This window comes from Saccopteryx leptura, chromosome 2 (genome assembly GCF_036850995.1).
Source record: "Saccopteryx leptura isolate mSacLep1 chromosome 2, mSacLep1_pri_phased_curated, whole genome shotgun sequence".
Lineage (NCBI taxonomy): Eukaryota > Metazoa > Chordata > Mammalia > Chiroptera > Emballonuridae > Saccopteryx > Saccopteryx leptura.
In genome coordinates, this window is record NC_089504.1 from 255,333,944 (window position 1) to 255,350,447 (window position 16,504).

Consider the following 16,504-nt stretch of genomic DNA (forward strand, 5'->3'; position numbering starts at 1 on the left):
GGTTTGCAGATAGTGTGAGGTTTACTTCAAGTGTTTAAGATATTTTCTTCAAATTACTTTGGATATAAATCTTTCTAAATGGTATGCTTCCCTTTTTAAAACAGAAGATGAGAAGCAAAATTCGAATCCCTCTCTCAACCATGACTTCCTGTCTACTGTGAGGTTTTACAGACATCCACAAATGTTAGAGTTGCCTGCAGTCTAAGAGCCAGCAGACGCTAATCAAACTCCCGTGCTGTCGATCTGTGGTGTTACAGGTGAAGGCTCCAAGCTTTCATTTGTGGACGTGATTGATCATTCTGTGACCAGAGTTGCCCAGGAGTCCTTGTCTCCTGGGCATTCTTTCCCTGGCCATCTTTTGAACTCTTGGCTATGCTTTAATAAGGAGCTAGCTGGGAATCTGAGTCCTGGACAGGAAAGATGTTCCCGTACTTGGTGTGGAAGTCTCACCCTGGACTGTCACCCGTTAAATTGGCAGCATCTGACCTAAATGCTAAGGTGTAGCTTGGCGTTTCCCAACTACACCTGGTTGTAACCCCTCTCCCCCGCCCCCCAGGTGTGCCTGAGCGCAACCTCAGTAGCATGCCTGGAAGGAAGAGTAAACCCCTGGCTGGATGGGTTGGATAAGTCATGATGTCTAAGAATGCTTACAAAACACTTCCTTCAGAAATGTGTTTAATAGGAATATGTTTTAAACAGCAATCACAACTCTACATAATTATTTTAAAACTTTCTGTCACTAAAAGAGTTCTGGTTTGAGGCTAAAATTTCCGAAACTCTGTAATAGCACCTGGTGGCTGACTGTAATGCCGCCCCTTTGAGTAGTTCATTGTTCATTAAGATCTTCAAAGTTCTTTGTGCAATTACCTTTAAAAGTTTGTTTCAGAGTAAGTCTTATTATTATCCTTTCAGTTGATTGGCATTCTCATATTTTAAATGTGCAAGTTGCATTGTAAGTACTAAAGTACAGAATTCTATAAAATCTTAGCTTTCTGCTGGTCAGCCAACTATCTGAATAAAAAATAAATAAATACAAATTTTCCACCAGAGATTGTTCATGGCAACTAAGTTTTGCCAGATTCTTTATATGAAAACTGACTCTTCTAGATTTTTCCAAACTATTCCAATGCTTGACACAATATAGGCAATTGCCTTTTCTACTTTTTTTTTTTTTGGTATTTTTCTGAAGCTGGAAACGGGGAGAGACAGACTCCCGCATGCGCCCGACCGGGATCCACCCGGCACGCCCACCATGGGGTGACCACTCTGCCCACCAGGGGGCGATGCTCTGCCCCTCCGGGGCGTCGCTCTGCCACGACCAGAGCCACTCTAGCACCTGGGGCAGAGGCCAAGGAGCCATCCCCAGTGCCCGGGCCATCTTTGCTCCAATGGAGCCTTGGCTGCGGGAGGGGAAGAGAGAGACAGAGAGGAAGGGGGGTGGTGGAGAAGCAGATGGGCGCTTCTCCTATGTACCCTGGCCAGGAATCGAACCCAGGTCCCCCACACGCCAGGCCGACGCTCTACCCCTGAGCCAACCAGCCAGGGCCCTTTTCTACTTTTTATCTAAATATTGCTTACTATAGGAACATCTTTGAGTCTATGATAAGCACCTGAAACGAACTGTAAGGGCTAATGTAATCATTCTCATTCATCTCAAAAAATGTGTATTCCCTTTCAAAAGAGAGTTTCACGCCCTGCGCAGTAGAACCAGGCTCTTTATAAAATGCAGCATTCCGATTTTTCCATTGCCTAAATTAAAGCTTCTAAAAGAAGCTTCTGAATCTTTAGAGGCTCACTGAAGCATTCACTAAGTTTATTAAATGGAGAGGAAAAGAACTGCTCAAAAAAAAATAAGTAACAAGAGAGGATTTCATGAATCAGCACTCAAATGGATGACCAAAGGGGCCCTTTATGTAATGCCACTTTCCCTAACTTGTCTGCACCATTTTACATTTGAAAAAAAAAAAATACTGAGCGCCTTTTAGCAAATAATTATTTAGTTCATCATGACGAGAGTAAACACATTACAAAGCTGACTAAGGACTGAGCAGGAAGTGAGCAGAACTGAGCAAATATACAATGAAGGGTTGCCCTGTGGAAAGAACTCATTCTGGCAAGAAGCTGAACAAGGACTTTTCTGTGCTCTAGCACAATCGTCTTTCCTGTTCATGTCTCTTCTTTTCAGGGAAGAGCTTTAACTTGTTTTGATTGCAAGGTCAAAATTAGGTTTACCAAAAATATGTTTCAAAAATGCTTCTCCTAAACAGCTGTTGATATGTCGCACCTCATATTATGTAGGTTGCAAAATCAAAGATATAAACTACCTGTTGTATTCTAGACTAAAGGTAAAATAAAATACTTTGAAGTGTAAAGAAAAAAAGCATTGATAATGTTATCCTCAAATTATCTCATGAATCATCTTCACTCAGTATAATTATAAGATCTATCTCCATGTATAAATCTATATTGTTCACTATTTGTATCAAGATGCCCATAAATCACCTTTTAGTAGTAGAGAAAACTGAAAGTCATTGATTCAATCACTTGAAATTTATCATATATTTAACTAATATATAGATGTGAAATTCTCAGTAATTTACTTTGGTCAACTAGATGAACATTTATAAACCACAATGTGTTTAAATAAACCTGGATATGACATCCTAACCGTTTAAAAATAACTTTGCTATCACTGGGAAATCAGTCATGCTGCTATGGCTAGCACATGCCACAGCCTCCTGGGTGATTCTTAGATGTGAATATCGGTTGGTTCTCATCATAGATGTACAATGTGTTCTGATGATGGTGTCTCCACTGAAGTGGCCCTAGAAAAATTCTAGAGGTGAAATTTATAGCCACTAGGGTGCCAGCATGTACCCTACCATTAACTGGGCTGTGAGCCCCTCAGGGTCTCAGGCTGTCTTCTTTACATCTGTGCCCTGGTGCCTGGTGCAGAGCCTAGAACATAGATGGTGATGAGGATGAGAATGGTGAGGATGGTGACAGTGAGGATGATGATGATGATGATGGTGATGATGATAATATGATGATGGTGGTGATGATGATAATATGATGATGGTGATGACAATGACAATAAAGATTACTGAACTAAACCGAGGTACTGAGGACTAGATTAGAAAGTAAAGGTTATGTATTATTTTCCCTTCGCTCTAAAATTTATTCATTTTACTGGTGATTGTGAGTAGTTACCTAATCCTATGACCAGTTTTACCCCCTCTAGAATAGATACATCACTACCTTCAATCTTGCCTGCATGTGTTAAGAGAACTCAAGCACACTTAAGATACATCTTGTCAGAACTAAAACATAAGGAAAGAGGCTATTTCAATGGTAAAATGGCTGGGAAAAGAAATAACCCAAATAACAAAGCTCATTACCACACGCTGCCGCAGCGCTGGTTAGGTGCCAGACATTTTGCATATATTTTCTGGTTCTCGTAACCCATCAATAATAATAATATTATTGCTAGAACATGATTATATTATCTACTAGTCAATGAGAAAACAAAGGCTAAAAGGGAGGTGAAGAAACTTCCCCAAATTCCCAAATTAAGAAAATCTCCCGAATTGTTAGCAAGTGGTACAACCAGAAAATTTCAGTTCTGACTCCAAACTCGTGCTTTCTCTCACAGTCCAGCAGGGAAAAGTATCATTAATCATATACTCTCACACATATCTAACTAAAATCATGATGAGTGCTGTTATAGATAACATATAATGCTGCTACGTGTGTCTATATTCATACCATAACCGCAGGTGATGTATGTCCATACATGTGTCTACATTGCGAGATATACAATTAGAGATCAGGAATGAGTAAGCTGACATTTAAGCTGATAGCTGAAGACTGAGCATGCGTTTATCCAAAGAAAGAAGAGAACTTCAAAAGTGCTTTCTCACCCTACAGAGAACATCACGTCTTATCCTTTTGAGAGCTTATGAAGGCACAAAAAGGATGCCATTTTCTATGATGGGCAGTCCTTGTGCTGTTTTAACCTCCGGAACAGTGAAAGCATTGCATCTAGAAACATTCCTTTTTGACTTCGTGAGGCCACAAGGAGCGAGGGACTGACTCAGGGCCGGCATCAATTCAAGGCTGAGCCGGTCCACAACCTGCCATGTGTGTTCTAGTCAATAGACAAGGTTTGGCCCGAGAGGGCAACTCTCCTTCTCAGCCCTGTTTGTGCTTCTCTACAAAAGCGATTTTGCAACTTTCCAGAGAAAATCCTTCCTATTTATTAGCAGAGACACTTCCTCATGAGAACTCTTGTTTTCCTTTTTGATTTAGACTAGAATAATACCCTTACTCACAGGAAGTTACTTAACCTTTTAACATGTGTCAGCTCTTGGTAATTTTAACACTCAAATCCTTCTTATCAATAGAGTGAAAGTCAAACTATCTTATGAGGAAAAAGAAAGATACAACAAAATCCTATGTTGAGCTTTTCATTAGCACAAAGGTCACTAACTCAGATCCCTACACTAGCCAGGAGGGTGAGTCAATGAAAAATCAGTCCAGCAGGGACTGGTGACCAGAGAGCCGGTGTCCTCTCTGAAGGGGCAGTCTGGACTCGGGTTCAGGCAGATTCTGTGTAGGAGTTTGGTCCAGCGTCAGCAGATCTCCAGGTCTTGTTTGTTTTGTTCTTAAGAGAAACCAGCAATCCCGATTCTCATAAAATATCTCCATATTGTTCATGCTGGCATTTAATTTGTTTTAATACTGTGCAATTCTAATAAAACACACCCTTGAGTTATGACTTGATGTTCTTAGTTCTAGCCCGTAGGACCTTATATCTTTTATTATTTATTTATTTTGGGGGGTATTTTTCTGAAGTGAGAAGCGGGGAGGCAGTCAGACAGACTCCTGCATGTGCCCAACCAGGATCCACCTGTTGTGCCCACCAGGGGGCGATGATCTGCCCATCTGGGGCGTTGCTCCATGGAGGCCGGAGACATTCTAGTGCCTGAGATGGAGGCCATGAAGCCATCCTCAGTGCCCAGGCCAACTTTGCTCCAATGGAGCCTTGGCTGCGGGAGGGGAAGAGAGAGACAGAGAGAAAGGAGAGGGGGAAGGGTGGAGAAGCAGATGGGCGCTTCTCCTGTGTGCCCTGACCAGGAATTGAACCTGGGACTTCCACATGCCAGGCTGAAGCTATACCACTGAGCTAATCAGCCAGGGCCAGGATCTTATATCTTAAGAGTTCAATAAACATGCACTGGGCCTCCTGTCCATGCCAGGTACTGTGAAAGGCACCAGGAGAGTAAAACAAACGCCATCCAGCACCTGCCTTTGAGGAGTTCCCTCGGGTCACATCACGTGCAGGATATGAATAATTATTCTCTGGTAGGATGAAATGAAATCAATCACATAATATCACATATTTAATTATAAAGTGTATTTATGGTGTGCTATAAAAGAAAAGAATGCACAACGCAGTGAGAGACTAGGGAAGCAATGAGCTCACATGTAAGTTGACATCTGAAGGATGAGCACTCATTTTTCCAAAAGAAGAAAGGGAGGAGGAGCCCTTGAGGCAGAGGGCATCGTACCTGCAAAGACCCTGAGGCAGGATGGAATGAAAAAAGGGCCTGAGTGACTGATACACAGTCTACAGGGGACAGTCGCACACACTGAGAACGGAAAGAGAGGTAGGGGTGGATCAGACACGGACTTGCGGTCCACGTGAAGGACTTGGTGAAATAGAGAGCCATTGTCAGGATTTTAAGCAGAAACACAGAAAAGTAAGACCTGGGTATTTAAAAGATCATTCTGTCTACAGGGTGGGAAACAAGGCAAAGCTGTGAGCCAACAGTGGAAATAAAAAGGAATCAGGGGAGAAAAAAAGGCAGGAAAGAAGAAGGAACAAAGACCAGATGGATAAAGAGGAGCCAATAGCAGGATGGTAGATTTCGACCCAACCACACCCCTGACGGTCAGTGGTAAAGCGCTGGCCTGATGTGTGGATGTCCCGGTTCCCAGTGAGGGCACACAGGAGAAGCGACCATCTGCTTCTCCCCCTTCAGCAAATATTATACTTAGAACTGGTGGATGTCATTGTATGCAATTTATAACTCAATGGGTATGGTGAAAGGAAGAGAGAGAGAGAGAGAGAGAGAGAGAGAGAGAGAGAGAGAGAGAGAAAGGAGTAAAGCAGAGAAGAAAATGAACAGGGAAAGGAAAGGGAAAAAATTAAGCATTTCTGTTTTTAAAAAGGACAGTCACTTTAGGAAGAATAGTTTCCACTGGCCCTTGACCGCATCGTGTAAAACAGTGGTCCCCAACCTTTTTTGGGCCATGGACCGGTTTAATGTCAGAAAATATTTTCATAGACCAGCCTTTAGGGTGGGATGGATAAATGTATCACGTGACTGAGACAAGCGTCAAGAGTGAGTCTTGGACAGATGTAACAGAGAGAATCTGGTCATTTTTTAAAAATCAAACATCATTCAGACTTAAATATAAATAAAACGGAAATAATGTAAGTTATTTATTCTTTCTCTGTGGACTGGTACCAAATGGCCCATGGACCGGTACCGGTCCACGGCCCAGTGGTTGGGGACCACTGGTGTAAAACATTTAGTTTTCTAATTCTTATTCTCTGCCCGTCTACACTCTGATGGTGTCACCTTCCACCTCAAGGAATATATCAAGCTCTTGAACCAAATGAAGATAACTGTATCCTAAAGGGAGATTCTGGCCCCAGCTGATGATAGCGAAACTCACCCCATTCAGTGAGGAATGCCTCCGACAGAGGAAGCTGCCCATCCCTCTGAGCTGCGTGTGATAGACATCGCCCCTCCCTGACCTCACTTGCTCCATCTCTGGCCACATCTTCCTTTGGTTGTTGAAAGCCTTACCCACCCCTCTGCAATTCTTTTCATCTTCAACATCTCAGTTCCCCCTCTTCAACAAAGAAGGCCAATTTCTACATCCTCCCCCTCTCCCACCAGCAGAGAAAGATGAGTATACATGAAAGCAGTGTAATCGGTGGGTCTCTGGGTGTACAAAGGACCGAAGCCAGGCATCTGAACTTCAGAGGGTAGACACATGTCACAGTCTAAGGAGATCTAGACCGCATATCGGAGCTAGACTCTAAGACGCTGGGAAAGGAACTGGGACAATCAGGTGGTAGAAATGGGGTAAAGCCATCCAACAGGCCTGGTGGTGGTAGCAGCTGGAAAGAAGAAATGAAAAACATACAGATCAAAACAAAACAGTAGATAAACAGCTCTGAGTACAGGGACAACCCATGCTAACGAGCAGTTAAATATAAGATGTCTTGTCAAGCCCCACAGAGAAAATATAACCCACCCTCACTTACTGAGATGATTTCGCTGATCAAAGAGAAATGATTCAATTCTCTGAATACATTTAAGTGATAATTATTTAGAAACCCTGAAAACTTAACTTGCTAAATGTTAAATAATGTACCAGTCACATTTCTTATTTACTTCAGATCACCATGGACTCAAAGCCTTTCTAATTACATAGACGTAGACGTGACTATATTGTGAATCCACATAATAATGCAGGTTCACTATAGAAAGGCAGATTTATATATCTCTGTAGAGGTTTCCTGTTCCTTCGGATTTGACAGCAATGACAAGGTGATCCTCACAGCTGTCCAGGTGTTTCCATGACTTTTCATTCTCTAGGTGCTTCCTATCGTGACCACACTTTCCCCGTGGAGAAGATGGATGACGCCGTGGCCCCAGGCCACGAATATACCTATGAGTGGACTATCAGTGAGGACAGTGGACCCACACCCGATGACCCGTCATGCCTCACATACATCTATTATTCCTACGAGAATCTGATACAGGACTTCAACTCTGGGCTGATTGGACCTCTGCTTATTTGTAAGAAAGGTAAAAAATTAAAATAAAAATTAAAAACCCAACACTAGCAAGGATGTTGGAATGGTTAGGAGCACTACAATGGGATGAGGCTTGGGAGACTCCTGAGACATCTTAGTAAATGGAGCAAAGGGAGCAGGCTGTGGCAACCAGACCACTGCTGGACGTCAGTATCGGAGGGTTTGGAATCCTCTGTGTCTTCCTATCTCTCCTTCCTCTCTGTCCGGGAGCCTCTCCCAAGTAAACCCCTGTCTGTGAGTTTGTTCTGGGACCAGGCCCGCGTGATCTGTAACGTTCCCCTCAAAGCCAGGTCTTGAAAGTGCACAGCAGCCTTTACTCTGCCGATGGCCATTGGAAATAACTGACGGACGTATCTGAGGTATGGGTTGGTAAGCTGGACTACAAACACAAAACTCTAGCTTACTTTCTTAGAAAAGATGGACCACTTTGGGTGGCAGGTCCCCAACACGTTCCGTTGACTTTCTAAGAAATTTCACTGGTTGGGCCTCTGCGGAACAAGCTTGGATTTCCATTTTACCTGAAAGGAATCTAGCTCCTCTCCCGTGAAAACAAGTGACCGTATGAACTACACTGTGGGAAACCGTGGGATAAACTCAACACCTGTCTACACACGCGCGCACATACCATCCCTACATAAATTCCTAACTCATTCACTACACAAATGTGCGTGTTCACTGCCTGGTCTATAGAAGCTGCTGGGATGGCACTAAAATAATAAAATTTATAAAGAGAAGCTCTTCTCTCATTTTACTCTCAGCTGCATTTTTGGCTTATATGAGAATGAACTGACCTTGACCCTCACAACCAACCCTCTAGTGAGCCATTGCATGTCCAAGCAAGATGGCTGGGTCAGACTCGGGGAGTGATGCTTTTGCCAGCAGACCCATGGCACCTGTGCACTGGCCTATTGACACCAGGGGAAGCGGACACTTTTACTAAAGCCTTGACAGCCACCAAATGTTTCTCTCTGTGACAGATCAGTTTGGCCTTTAAAGCCCCACTCCTGAAGGCTATAAGACACCAGAGAAAACAAAATGTGTCAGCAAGGTTTTAATAAGCCCCCAATCATCATTACTTGATAAGGATGCCATCTTTGTTTTGTTTTGTTTGTATTTTTCTGAAGTGAGAAGCATGGAGGCAGAGAGACAGACTCCCACATGCCCCTGACCGGGATCCACCCGGCATACCCACCAGGGGGCGATGCTCTGCCTGTCTGGGCTGTTGTTCTGCTGCAACTAGAGGCATTCTAACACCTGAGGCGGAGGCCATGGAGCTGTCCTCAGCGTCCGGGCCAACTTTGCTCCAATGCAGCCTTGGCTGCAGGACAAAAAGAGAGATAGAGAGGAAGGAGAGGGGGAGGGGTGGAGAAGCAGATGGGCGCCTCTCCTGTGTGCCCTGGCTGGGAATTGAACCCAGGACTTCCGCACGCTGGGCCAATGCTCTACCACTGAGCCAACCTGCAAGGGCTAAGATGCCGTTTTTAAAATAAGAACTTCTTCAAGTGGACATCACTATGATTGGTTGCTTGCCTTAAACTCTCAGCCGTCTAGGAACAGCTAATGCGAGTCTTCCGTCCAGGATGCTATTGACCAGCCCACCTTTACTTCCCCAGGCACCCTCACTGAGGACGGGATTCAGAAGATGTTTGACAGGCAGCATGTGCTGATGTTTGCGGTGTTTGACGAAAGCAAGAGCTGGAGCCAGGGGTCATCAGTCATGTACACAGTCAATGGCTACGTGAACGGGACGATGCCAGGTGAGGCGCGGGGTGGGGGCTCACAGCCTGACAACACGAGAGTCGTTGGCACCTTTCATCCTGCTGTCTCCTCAAGGCACCAGGGAGGCTGACCATGCTCGCTCTCTTTCCACTCTTAAACAGAAAGAGAATGTCATCTAGTGCAGTGATCCTCAAGATCTGATCATGTGTTTTTTTTTAAGACCAGTAAGTACAACAGACAGATCCAAAGCTACCTAAGTGAAAGAGTGTGCGACCTTATTAAATGGAGTGCTCTGAGCAGGTTTCGCCTTGGCCTGCATCTCCAGGAAGACCTCCAGGATATCAGCTCAGTCTCTTTAGTGGGCTCTGTGGTCCCTGCTGCTGCACAGTGACCGTGCCTTCGTCCCCAGAGGAAGCCTTATAGCAGTGGTCCCCAACCCCCGGAGCCGCGGACCAGTACTGGTCTGTGGGCCATTTGGTACCAGTCCGCAGAGAAAGAATAAATAACTTACATTATTTCTGTTTTATTTATATTTAAGTCTGAATGATGTTTTATTTTTTAAAAATGACCAGATTCCCTCTGTTACATCCATCTAAGACTCACTCTTGACGCTTGTCTCATAAGTTCGACAATTATATTTTAAAATACCACAGTTTTTACGCCAGTCGCATAATTTTATTTTGTGCATTTACCCGTCCCACCCTAAAGGCTGGTCCGTGAAAATATTTTCTGACATTAAACCGGTCTGTGGCCCAAAAAAAGTTGGGGACCACTGCCTTACAGGACAGAAGTTCAAGGTCAACCAGTAGCAGAAAGGGTCAGCAGGAAGAATTCAATAAAGATAAACTTCTAGTAAAGTCAAGTAGGAGATTTGGAGAGGTAATCCACATACGAAAATACTACTAGCATTTCAAAAGGTGCTGGGTGAGTACCATTCAAAGGCAAGTAGGATGTTCTCTCTTTCCATTCGTGTGAAAAAGCAAATCATAGCTACTGTTAAGAGAAAAAAAGACTCCCACCTAAACCACTTTTATGACAGAAATGCCTTAGAACCAAAGATCCTGAGGGGAAAAAAAGTGGAAAAATGAAAATATTACTTTATTAAATAAACCACTCAAAATGTAAGTTTCTCAGGAGTCACTCTCTGTATCTGAAAAATCACAAATGGCTTCACTTACTAAAAGCAAAACTTGTCACGAGTTGAGATCTTTTAAATTATGTTTTATTTCATTTGACAGCATCTCCCTGATCCTCCACCGGGTCATTACAAGCACAAGTTCCAAAACTTATCACTTCTCTACCGAAATGTAGCTTTTTAGTTGTCTCATGTGTTAACTTACAGAAGTGAATTAATCATTTATCCTGGTGAAGAGGGTGCTTTACATATATTTTTTATTTTTACACATAAAGTAGCATGTCCAGCACTATGGGCATTAGAGGGGCATGGTCAAAAGAGAAATGGCATCTGTGTCCTGGCACAGTGGTTCATCTGTGCAAACATAGAGAAGCCCCAAACAGTAAACCATATGCACAAAAATAAAAATTAATAATAGGATCAGGGCATAGAGTATATGAATTTAGAGTTGAATAGTTGGGGTTAAGAGGGGCAGGGTAGGGAAATGTTATTAGTAGAAACAGAGAAGTCAATGCTGGTAAAACAGCCTTACGGAGCAGTATAAACTGAATAAATGCAGTAAATGCTAATACAGACATATGGCAGGCTCACGTCCATATGGGTATTTGGGGGGGAGGGTGGCTAAATGTTTCCACTAAAGCCTCCTGCTTTCAGCTTCTCATTCTCAAGTCCCAGCTTCTTGTTCTCACTGGGATACCAGGAATCCTCACCTTGTTATAATGATCCCCTAAAAAAGACAAGCCCTTCAGTTCCTCGGTAGGGCAGGGATGGATCCTCAGCCCCATGGTCTGGGATCCAGTGACTGTGTATCTGAGATTTAAAACCCATGCCAGGGAAGGAAGCCAGGGTGGGAATCATCCACACGGCAAATGAACATTTTCCCAGTCACGACGGGAGCAAAACAGGAGCAAGGCTCAGCTTTTGTGCTCAGTTCTCGTTACTCCATTCATGAAACGCTCCCAGCGGCCCGGCATGATGAGGACTTATCCACTGCGTTTCAAGGAGAGCCTGTAACCCGCAGAGTAATTCATTGCCTTGTCATTAAAGTAAGCGGGAGCAGAAGCAGTATGCAATCCTTAAATCACCTTCACAGCCCCTCCCCTTAGGCAGAGCTGCGGCCTCTCCCCCACAGAGAGGATTCGGTCCTACCTACCGGATAGAGGCTCTGGCGATCCCCTCCAGCGGAGCCCAGATTGCTTCTAGAGTGACCAGCTGTCCAGGCTTTGCCAGGACTGTGCCAGTTCTTACAATGAACATCCCGGGAAACCCCAGAGTCCGGGGCAAACTGGGATGGTCGGTCACCTATTTGGTTGCCTCCTTGGCCAAATTCCTTAGCAACCCCCGTGTTTCTGAAGTCACATCCCCATCACTGGGGGTGGGGGGTGGTCTTGCCTTTGTAGTATCAGCTACTGCAATGAGTTGTGGCTGCCTGTCGGCCCATTGCTCAGAGGTCTGCTCTCCTAGCGCAGGGACTACGATCAATCGGAGCGTCTGTTCCTCAGGACCTGGCATGTTGCCTGGTGCACAGCAGGGACTCCCTACAGATCCGGTTAGTAAGTTCTTTATCACGGAGCGCTGACGGCCTGTTTTGCCCCCCATTTCTCCCCCCTCTCAGATATAACCGTGTGTGCCCATGACCACATCAGCTGGCATCTGATTGGAATGAGCTCCGGCCCAGAACTGTTCTCCATTCATTTCAACGGCCAGGTCCTGGAGCAGAACCATCAAAAGATCTCAGCCATGACCCTCGTCAGTGCCACGTCCACCACAGCCAACATGACCGTGGGCCCGGAGGGAAAGTGGGTCATATCTTCTCTCATCCCGAAACACTTTCAAGGCAAGAAACTCTTCAACAGTCTTGCTCATGAACATGGCTCCTTGCCGCGCAGGCACTAACTCCCTCTTATCCTTTGCCTTTTCAAGCCGCCACACTCCACACATACAGACAGGCCTTGGTCCCTGAGGACAGAATCTGATAAATTAAAAAAAAATTTTTTTCCATTGATTTCAGAGACAGGATGGGAGGGGGAGGGAGAAGTGAGAGAGAGAGAGAAAAGAAGCATTGACTTGTTCTACTTAGATGTGCACTCATTGGTTGCTCCTCATATGGGCCCTGACTGGGGATCAAACCTATGACATTGGTGTGTCAAGACAACACTCTCCACTGAGCCACCCACTCAGGACCGGCACAGGAGTTACCTTCTCTGCTCTGAGACTTACAACCTTCCTTGAGGATGGAGGAAGTGGAGGAATTGAGAAAGATTTTTTTTTTAAATGAAGCAAAAGCTAAGGAGGGCTGTCCTGCCATGGAAGGGAACAAATGCACACATAAAGATAGTCTTTCTTGGGGTATTTAAGATGCAACTAAAAGAAAAGACCTGGCCTGCCCTGTGGTTGCGCAGTGAATAAAGCGATGACCTGGAATGCTGAGGTCACCGGTTCGAAACCGTGGGCATTCCTGGTCAAGGCACATATGGGAGTTGATGCTTCCTGCTCCTCCCCTCTTCTTTCTTTCTGCCTCTCTCTCTCTCTCTCTTTCTCTCTCTTTCTCTCTCTCCCCCTCTCTAAAATGAATAAATAAGATCTTTAAAAAAAGAAAAGACCCAGATGTTAGAACAAGACAAAGGTGCAGAATTAGAGAAGCACCAAGTTACAGGGACTGTAAAAGTGTAACATGAAAAGATTTTCTCTTATCACAAGATGAGCAGGCAGAGGAACCCGATGCATGTACATTGACTAGATCAAACATAAAACATACACAGCTGAGGAATAGGCTTTTAAAAATATTGGTGAACTCTGGTGGGGGAAAAAAATCAGCTCAGGTTGTTTTGTGGTATCACTTAAATTAAATAACTAGTTGTGCTGTTACACATTATTGCTTTAAAACTGTTAGGAAGAGGGTTCATGTAAACAGAAACTAAAACGTAAGCAAATGATATCACTATAGGAATCATTTTGTTACCAAAATCATATGTATATGCAAAACACATAAAAAGGAGAGACTTCACGGGACCATTTGTCTTCTTTTTGCACGGCACAGTTGAAATGGTATTTGAAATAAAGAAATTGTCCCACTTCCCCTGGAAGATAGAGTAATAATAATAAAACAACAAAACTAACATTGTTGAGGTTAAGTGCTTTTTATATTACCGCATGTATAAGACTCACCCTTTTTAGAGAAACTGGATCTAAAAACTAGGTGCGTCTTATACAGTAGGAATCGATTTTTTTTACTTACATTTCCCACTTTTTTGCGCTTGCTTTGCACTCATTGTTGAAGACTGATTTGTCATCAGACACAGATGAGGACAAGCTAATGGATGGGAGTTTTGACAGTGATGAGGAGTTGTATGAACTTTATGATGAATAAAACTTGAGTTCAATAACTTTATGTAATTTTATTTTTTTCAAATTCGGGACCCCAAATTAAGGTGCATCTTATACATGGGGAAATACGGTAACTTATTTAGTTTTTAAGAACAATTTCACACAGTATGTATTAGTATTCTTTTGAGATTTTATAAATAAAGGGACAGAGAACAGGAAAAATGAGCAACCAACAAGACTAAATCATAAGATTTTAAGGGTCCAGAAATGACAAATGCTCCTGACCAGACGGAAGCAGAGGAAATCTTTCCAGCTTCCTGCTCTAACCCCCCCCCCCCCCCGCTTTCCCTTGCTTCGGACTCCTGCCCCCCTCTCTGCTGCACCCAGAGAGCTCCAAACCAAAACATCAAAAGGTACTGGAGCATTACTTTCACTACTATTATTTAAACCTGACGCTGTTTTAAAAGATACACATTTTGATCAGCCTTAATTTCTTCTCTCAAATTCTTTCGCTGTCCTTATGTGCTAACTCAGCTGGGATGCAGGCTTACATAGACATTAAAAACTGCGCGAAGAAAACCAGGAGCATGAAGAAGCTAACCCCAGAGCAGAGGCGGCACATGAAGAGGTGGGAATACTTCATCGCTGCGGAGGAGGTCATCTGGGACTATGCACCTGTCATCCCTGTCAACATAGACAAGTGAGTTTGGGGGGTTCTGGCCACTGGACAAAGGTTCAAGACATGCTCCATTGGGTCCTGGATGCAATGGGGGCGAAATGTCATGAGTTGAGAGCTCTCAAGGAAATACATGTAATTACCCCACACTCACAAGAGAACTCTAATAATAACAGAATAACAATAATAGCAGCAGCTACCACTTGTTGAATGTTTGCTATTGCCAAGCACTGTGTGAAATCCTTTCTAAGAGCTTCACTTGAATGCTAGAAATAAGAAATGTCTCTATTGATCATGTAGATTAGGAAATAGATCAGAAAGATAAAGAAATCTGGTAATTCCAATAGCTCTCAGACATCTGAAAAACATTCCAGCTCACTCACAATAAGAGGCATGCAAATTAACCTTCATAGAAATACTGTTTTTCACCTATCAGACTTGCAGAAAAAGTGGTGTAAACTGTTGGCACGGCTGTGAGAAACAAGCACTATCATCAGTGGTGGGATTCTAATAATTTAACAACCGGTTCTCCACCCTAATGACCATTTTAAGTATAAAAAAATGATATACCAAAAGGTAGTTTATTATTTCATGCCTTTAACACTTAAATATAAGAATAATAAAAGAGGTACACAAAACCAGATTAGGAGTTTTAAAATATTAATGAAAAAATATTAAATAATGCCTGACACAAAACAATAAAATTGTTATTTAAGATACTGTATTTCCATATTGCTTCTTGATTGGCATCCTCACTTGCAATTTTCTTTGCGCGCGTGTGTGACAGAGAGAGACAGGTAGGGACAGACAGACAGGAAGGGAGAGAGATGAGAAACATCAATTCTTCGTTGTGGCACCTTAGTTGTTCATTGATTGCTTTCTCATATGTGCTTTAACTGGGTAGCTACAGTGGAGCGAGTGATCCCTTGCTCAAGCCAGTGACCTTAGGCTCAAGCTGGTGAGCCTTGCTCAAACCAGATGAGTCTGCACTCAAGTCAGAGACCTCAAGGTCTCGAACCTGGGTCCTCTGCATCCCAGTCCAACACTCTATCCACTGCGCCACCGGGTGCAATTTTCTTCACTTTTATCCGACTATCCTCAGCTGTGTGATTTATCCTTAACCATCTTTTCACTGTAGGAGTAGGGTCCCATTCCTTTAGAATATAAATCTGTGATTTCCACATTGGGTGGCTGCCCAGGCGCCCACCTTAGAGAGAACCCTGATTACAAGTGCCATTTTAACAGATAGTTCGCCAAACTCAACAATAAATTAGGTATCGGTTCTGCCGAACCAGTGCAAACCGGCTGAATCCCACCACTATCATATACTGCTGGTGGGAGAGTAATTTGGAAGAGCCATTCTGGAGGATAGTTTCACACTATGTGTCAAAATTAGAAATGCCTATAGCCTTTGGCCCAGCAATCTCACCCTAGGAATTTACTACAGAGACACGCTGTTCACAGGACACATGAGGTACATACAGGATAGTCACTGCTACCCTGTCAGCAGCTGCAAAAGCCTGGAAACAACCCAAAATGTCCACCAACAGGAAACTGGTTTATAAATTATAGTAGAGCCAAACATTAAATACTGTGTGTCTGTTTTAAAAAGATGTGAACATACTCTGTGTACCAATATAAAAAGTTCTCCAAGTTATATTATTAAATTGAAAAGTCAAGGGAGCAAATTGACAGAATAGAAAGTCCCCTGCTCACTGCCCCCAGAGCAAAAGTAATTTATCAGCCATCC

At 43.6% G+C, this 16,504-nt stretch overlaps 1 protein-coding gene across 1 annotated transcript in view; it reads left to right on the forward strand.

Moving 5' to 3' along the window:
* The window catches only part of F5 (coagulation factor V), a 71,416-nt gene that overhangs the window by 20,120 nt on the left and 34,792 nt on the right, over positions 1-16,504 (forward strand). Inside the window, exons 4-7 of the mRNA XM_066371430.1 lie at positions 7,677-7,889; positions 9,511-9,654; positions 12,367-12,588; positions 14,613-14,778. Of these exons, the coding sequence (XP_066227527.1) occupies positions 7,677-7,889; positions 9,511-9,654; positions 12,367-12,588; positions 14,613-14,778 (745 nt within the window). The remainder of the gene's footprint in view (positions 1-7,676; positions 7,890-9,510; positions 9,655-12,366; positions 12,589-14,612; positions 14,779-16,504) is intronic.